This window comes from Nicotiana tabacum, chromosome 23, assembly GCF_000715075.1.
Source record: "Nicotiana tabacum cultivar K326 chromosome 23, ASM71507v2, whole genome shotgun sequence".
Taxonomy (NCBI): domain Eukaryota; kingdom Viridiplantae; phylum Streptophyta; class Magnoliopsida; order Solanales; family Solanaceae; genus Nicotiana; species Nicotiana tabacum.
Window position 1 is genome coordinate 70,923,462 of NC_134102.1, and position 7,698 is coordinate 70,931,159.

Here is a 7,698-nt window from a genome sequence, read left to right on the forward strand (position 1 = left end):
ATTTAACATGTAGGTCCTGCTTTTTATTATTATTATTTATGTAAAGAAATATTTTGTCAAAACATATAGGAGTAATTTTTTTCAGTTAACTTCATTTCTATTATGAGCCTGTTTATTTTAATAATTTTGCACATGCACGAAATTCTTATTCTTTTCCTCATGACCAGTTTAATATTAATAAAGTATTTATTTTTGCTTTTTAATTTGCATAATAATCATCCAGTAACGTATAAAAAATATTTATTTATGGCATGCAACCTTTTCGACAATGTAGGAGCACATATATTTCAAGAAGAATTTATTATGCTATTAGCTATCCGTTAGTTTTATTTCTCGTGGATTTTCATTTTTGTAGGTAATATACTGGACATGTCATTTATTAAATATCATAGCTCTTTGAAACATAGAAGTAACTGTATGAGCATAAATAAAATTTTCTTTTTGTAATATAATTATAACATTTAAACAACCTCATATAAATCTCATTATTCAATACCTCTTCTGTCAACATGAAACAAATGATTCCAAAAGAAAGGAAAAGATCGATTCCAACAAATAAAAAGTTAATTATAGACCATATGAAAGAATTACTCTACTATGTTTTGACAAATGACAAAATATTTCTTTACATAAAAACAAAACGGACCATACATATTGCATTGTGCAGTTTTAAAGCTTGGCAATTTATTTTTTTAAAAAAGGAAACGCACGTTACAATAAAAACGTCCGCTGTTAGCATTGTCTTTTTTTCATTATTTTATTGCTAATAATTGTCTTACCATTTTTTGATTGTATATCATTATAAGAATGAATCTCAACCCATAGAAAACATGAGTGAACAAATGACAATATTTTGTAATGGTATTGAACATTAATGGACAGAATTTCACTGGAGCGGATCCTTTCCCTGTATATTTTGGATAAAACAACATTAATTAAAAATTAATAACTCTTTTTCATTAAGAAATAGGAAAAGATTTTTTTAATGCATCTCACCTCCCTTCTTGATCAGCATTCTCTATGTTACAGTTGCTACAAGTTGTACGGTTATTTATATAGTCCGCTTTTTGCAAAAAGAATACCATGACTCAGTTTTGCTTATAACGTCTTTAATCTTGTCATGAACTAATATGAATCCTTCCATAAACTAATAAATTCATTAGATTATATTACAAACATATAAGATCGACTATCTTCACTTCTTTGACTTTTTTTATTACTTGGTATTAGTGGATTCCTTTATGTGCTGTCTTCATGGTACTATGCACAGTTTATGTTAAAATGTATTACTCATTTTTTGGGGAAAAAGTAAAAAAGATATTGACATGTATATCAATATTAATTTGCAATTAGAAAATATGCAGTTACTTAAGGAAACAATAAGATTCATTCCTTGTAGCAATTAAGCCACAAAAGGAATCATTATAGTATATACACTAACTCTGAATTTTAAAAAAAAGCAAGAAATTTTAAAAGTCGTATAAGCTTCACAAGACATGACTTCTAATGCAATAGTATTATCACAACTCACAAGTAAAATTTTGCTATATGCAAATAAAATAAACATTATCAATTTCGCAGATTTATTGCCTTTTGAATTATTTTAACACAATACTGACAAGAATAGTCAATATTCTAGAATCTCCTAGTTAGAAAAGAAATAAGGAATTTAGCATAATTTAAGTCCATTAAATATGATATATAAGCACATCTATAAGATTTCTTGTAAATTGCGACTCTAACATCACCAAAGCCGAGCAGTGGCATACCCAAGATTTTGTACAAACCGGTTCAATCTTAGAAGTACATAACTTTAGTCGTAAAATAGTAGTTGTCAAAAAGTTTCAAATAAAATATTTATACAAAATTTATGCAACTTTAATCGTAATTTATACATATACAAAGTATTATATTTGAAGAAGCGGGTTCAGTTGAACCCGCTTTTCACCATGTGGGTCCGCCACTGAAGCCAAGGATTAGTTTATCATCTTTTATTTTCTCAAGAATTTAACCGTTATTTCCAGCAAAATCACCACATAAGGTAGCAGTTGTATAATCACACATAAATTTTAAATTATAAATTGCATAAATTATATTAACTTATCTATATAGTACATCAAATGAATATTTTTCATGAACACGTGTAATTTAACTTACCATAATCAATTCTTCCTTCAAATGAAAAAACAAAATGCTTGACATTTTCCCAGAAAGAAAAGCCGATAGTGAGCATTCACTCAAACAGAAGTCGTAGCTCTCTATAAACCAAGCCAAGAGGGTGGTTCATCTCCTATAGTCCGCCACCATCGTATTAAAATAACTATCTATAATATGGATCGAAATGTTGCCAAATGGGCCTTTTCTTTTAATCATAACTGGAGACTTGCTCTCATGACTCTGCCAACAATATAACACTCATCTTTACCCTTTTCTGTTATGTCACGCCACATTTTGGAGTGGCTTTTGTTATTGGAATCCCTTCAATATACTCCATCCGTTTTAATTTATGTGAACTCATTTGACTGGGCACGGAGTTTAAGAAAAGAGAGAAGACTTTTGAACTTGTGGTGTAAAATGAGACACATATATTTTGTGTGGCTATAAATCATTGCATAAAAGTATATTGTTTCCAAATAAGGAAAGTAGTCATTCTTTTTGGTACTGACTAAAAAGAAAATAGGTTCACATAAATTGAAACGGAGGGAATAATTTTTTTTCAAAGTGGCCTTGGGATAAAATTGAATGTAATATCAAACGGATAGTCAAAATATATATGGTGCCACACAAAAGTTTGTTTGTAGGTTATTTCCACTAATAGGTGTGACCGTTGATATAGCATGAACCGTTGCCTTTTTTCTTCAATTTTTGTAAGTAAGATATTTAATTTACTTAGAAGGACATTTATGTAATTTAACTTTTAGATTATGGGCTTCCCACTTTTATAATAATATAGATATAGATTAAGTGAGATTTTTGTTTAACCAACTTTTTTGGAATCCTGTCACATTTCTTACTTCAGAAAAATTAACACAAGAAACAAGGGAATAAGTATTTCAGCACAATAATGAAAGTGTGTTTCACTAAGCAAGCCCCATTTCAACACCAAAGTATATTATAGTTTGCTAGCTTTCGAAACACTTCCCATAGCTTTGGCTCTCTGTCTCAGGACAAATTTTTGAGTCTTTCCTGTTGAAGTTTTTGGCAAATCCTCGAAAATTACTGCCTTAGGAGCCATGTAATGTGGTAGACGATCACGACAATGCTTGATAATCTCATTAGCACTGGCATTGCATCCATCCTTCAGTTTAACAAATGCGCAAGGTGTCTCACCCCAGTGATCATCTGGTCTTCCCACTACAGCAGCTTCAAGAACATCTGGATGGCTAAATATTACAGACTCCACTTCGATTGTACTAATGTTTTCTCCACCAGAGATTATGGTGTCCTTTGAACGACCCTTTAATTCTATGTAACCATCAGGGTGCTTCACTGCCAAGTCCCCACTTCGAAACCAGCCCCCTCTAAAAGCATCTTCTGTGGCTTTGACATCCTTTAAGTAACCGTTCATTACAGTGTTTCCTCGAATCATCACCTCACCCATTGTTTTTGCATCTGAGGGTACACTCTTCATTGATTCGGGATCCTTCACGTCTACTTTCTCTATTCCAAGATGGTTCACTCCTTGACGAGCCTGGATCTTAGCCTGCTCATCAGGTGATAGAAAGTTCCATTCAGGTTTCCAAGCGCAAACAGTTGCTGGACCATAGGTTTCCGTTAGACCATATCCGTGAATAACATTGAAATTGAGCTCCTTCATCTTGAGTAGCACTTGAGGAGGAGGTGGTGCACCGCCTGTCATCACGTTTATTGTCCTTGGAAGTGGTTTTTGGACACTTTGTGGTGCATTTATTATCATGTTCAAAACCGTAGGTGCGCCAGCCATGTGATTCACTTGGTGCTGAACTATGCTGTCGAAAATCCCTTCTGCAGTGATATTTCTAAGGCAAATGTTTGTGCCACCCTGTGCTGCCAAAGCCCAAGTAAGACACCATCCATTGCAATGAAACATGGGAAGAGTCCACAAATAGACAGGCATTGAAGCCATTTCAGCAAGAAGAACTGCAGCCAGAGAATTAAGATATGCCCCTCTGTGACTATAGATGACCCCTTTTGGACTCGATGTTGTCCCCGAGGTATAATTGAGAGCAATAGCATCCCATTCATCATTTGGCCATACTATCTCAAAATTAGGTTCTCCAGTAGCTAAAAAGGACTCATACTCCAGATTTTTGGGAGCCAAGCTCCTATTATTCTTATTACTGGATAACTGACTCTCACTATCAGAGATCAAGATTAGATGTGGCAACTTGGCACTTGCCTTTGACAGAATATTTAATGCACCCTTAGCAACATCCAGCAACTGGTAATCTACAAATATTATTTTGGCCTCTGAATGTTTAAGTAACACAGAGACCATTGCTGAATCATGACGCGTATTAAGTGCACAAAGAACTGCCCCCGCCATTGGTACTCCAAAGTGTAGCTCATACATTGCAGGAACATTCGGAGCCAAGGCAGCAACCTGCAAAGAAAATTTAGAAAAATTAAGAGCAGTACCAATACAAAAGATGGTATCTGAACGAGAACTCATTTCCTTCTTGGCAACAATATAAGAAAGGGTGACCAATGTTTAAAGATCCTACAGATGACAAAACACAAACAGGATTAACTAAGTTCAGAGGCAGCAAATGCTTAAATGCTACCTAGATATGTTATACTTTCAACGACACGTGTTAGATGGACTCGTCACTTACGAAAGTCATCACGCCATGTCTTTTATTTTTTTGAACAAGCCTTTTAAATAAACTTAAGTTGTCTTTTTTAGTACAAAAGTTACTAACTGACTGGATCACTAATAAAAATGGAAAGTGTAGGCACGCACTCAAAGTGGATGTCTGCTGAGGAGGATCCAGGATTTAAACTTGATTAGTTCATCATTTAAGGTTCTTAACGTTGAACTTATTTTACTTTTGAAATTATGAATATTCATAAAAATTATAGTGATTTTTTACTATATATCCATATTTCGTGTAAAAATTACTGGGTTGGATATCTGTAAGTATCCAGCATCTGTATATACTATTTTTTATTATTTTTTGTGTATTTTGAAGAATTTGCACAAGTAACCATACCCATGGCACATCCCTTTGATGTAGTTACATCAAGATAAACGAGGATTTATGTAACAGTAGAATAAGACTTGTTACAGACTGCAAAGATTACTGAGGTACATTGTTGTTTGAAAGATTTCAACAGCAGAAGGTTGGTGATCCAACATTGGGGGGGAGGGGGGTTATCATTTTATTGTTTATAAAGCAGAAAATGGGTTAAAGACCAATTAGTTGTACCCTTTTTTTTTCTTTTTTTTTTTTGTAAGGACCAACTAGTTGTACCCTCTAACACTTATTTGGTGAATAATTCAGGAACAAAAAGAGAGGATTTTTTTGTTGGTCCCATAGAGAGGATGAACTTGTAGTAGAATCTGTATTCAAATTAAAAATAAAACTCATCTCAACACCTAAGAGGGAGAAGAAAAGGGAAAAGCACATAACATGTAAAAGTACTCAAGAACGTTTCATTTTTAGTTCTTGGAAAGGGTCATTATTGAGAAACTTCAACGTGAGAAAAAGGAAGTTTTATTAAGCCAATAAATAACATCTTGTGATCTCCCTCTCCTTCACCACCTGCCACATCACTTCCAATCCTAACTTCCTCAATAGTCCAGCAAATATCAGATTGAGTGTAGACTTGAAGGAGTATCTCTTTTCTTCTTTTAATTTTTTTCCCTCAATAAGTGGCATATATCATATTTCATATCTTAGTTGTATTTGAATGCAGTCTTACATCGGAAAAGAATTACTAAATAATAGGCAAATTTAATTAAGGGAATTAGGTATGGTTTCGAGCAATTAGTAAAGAGGAAATTAGGTCGAAAGATTCTTTTTTTTCTTGACCTAATAGCTGTTGCCCATGCTCTCATATACTGATTTCCAGTAATTTGATATGTTTAGTGTCAAAGACAAACTTACATTACCTAAACTAAAATTTAAGAAACATGTCAATTCGACCTGCACCAGAAATTTCTAGTAGTAATTGATTTTAAAAGCCAAATAAGAAAGAAATGAAGTGGAGGGGAGATTGGAGAAGGACATACGACATCGCGACGAGAAATCCCGAGGAGGGTGAGAGCAGAAGCAAGTCGGAGACACCTTTGACGGGTCTCTCCCCAAGTAAACTTTACATTTCCATGAACAATAGAGAGCCTATCCCTATACACAATAGCTGATCTTTCCAAGAAGCTTATGGGACTCAACGGCACGCAGTTTGCTGAGCATTTAACAGTGCCCTCCATTTGCATATATCGGATTTGCTCTATGTTTTATGGTTTCTATGGAGTACTTTTATTTTATTTTTTAAAAATAATAGAACAGAGGCATCAAATAACGTCATTTGAGGAATCTTGTACAGATTAGAATGGTAAAATCTTGCCTTCCAAAAGAAAAAGGAAAAGGATATACAGATCCAATGACAAATTATTACGGATCTAAGGAAATTAAAGGTCTGCTTTCACAAATTAAATCTCTCAAATTTCAAAATAATTTGTATAATCATGATTCAATTTGATTCACTTTCACCAACCTGTCTTAATTTATTATAGTCAATTTTAATTAACTACAATTTAGTAGTATATGTCAAGACATGTATTATAAATTTATAGAGTTAGTATAAATATCAAATACAAATATATTTGTACCTTTTAATAATTTAATCCAATCTTACATGAGTTATTTTTTGTTATTAAGGTTTGAACCGGTGGCGTAGTCACACTATGCCACGTGTGATCAAGTGATCACCCTTCGCCGAAAAATTATACAATATATATAAGTCAAATACTACTTTATATGGCTATATATTATATTTTGAACACCCTTAACATAATTGAGTGAGGCAATCCAGCGGTCGAAGGTGTTCATAATGATATGTTGTTCACGGGTTCAAAATTATATGCTCATTTTGTTTGCCAAAATTAAACAGAGACCACCGAGTATATGGTCTATTTGACTTCTTTTTTTCAAATAAAATAACTCTTAAAATTTATATAAAGACAAATATCTAATCTTAAAAGTAGTTTTTTACTTAAAAGTTATTTTTAAAACAAATTTTATAATTTAAAAGTCAAGCTCTAAAAAACTTTCTTCAACAAAAGCTCTCTATAGAGTATAAACTACAAAGCCTCCCGACTCTCTTTCCTTTAATTTTATGCTTATATTTATTAGTAAAAATTTTATTGTTGTATTTTTTATGTTAATTTTAATTTATAAAATGATAGTTCGATTACAAGTATTTTTATTGTTTAACTAAATGCTGCTTAGTTTGATTCCAAAAACTTTGGTACACCATTCATCAACGAAAAAAATTATTGACTTGTTTAAAATTTGAACACCCTTGGCGGAATTTCAGGCTACGCCTTCGAACCGTGACAGATTTACTTTGTGCCAAGGGGGCTTAAACCCCTTTTGTCAGAAAAGTTCATTACTTCTCTATTTTAAATTATGTGTTTTAGTTTGACTGTACGTAAAGTTTAAGAAAAATAAGCAAGACTTTAAAATCGTATGGTAGGAGTATTATTAAAGATGT

General features: G+C 32.8%; 1 protein-coding gene across 1 annotated transcript; it reads right to left on the reverse strand.

Moving 5' to 3' along the window:
- Positions 1-2,970: 2,970 nt before the first annotated feature.
- Positions 2,971-6,547, reverse strand: LOC107792425 (butanoate--CoA ligase AAE1). Its single transcript, XM_016614639.2, has 2 exons — positions 6,215-6,547; positions 2,971-4,582 (listed from the first exon to the last, which is right to left on the reverse strand). Exons 1-2 carry the CDS (start codon positions 6,416-6,418, stop codon positions 3,113-3,115), a joined length of 1,674 nt encoding a protein of 557 aa, XP_016470125.2. The 5' UTR covers positions 6,419-6,547; the 3' UTR covers positions 2,971-3,112.
- Between the last annotated feature and the right edge of the window lie 1,151 nt (positions 6,548-7,698).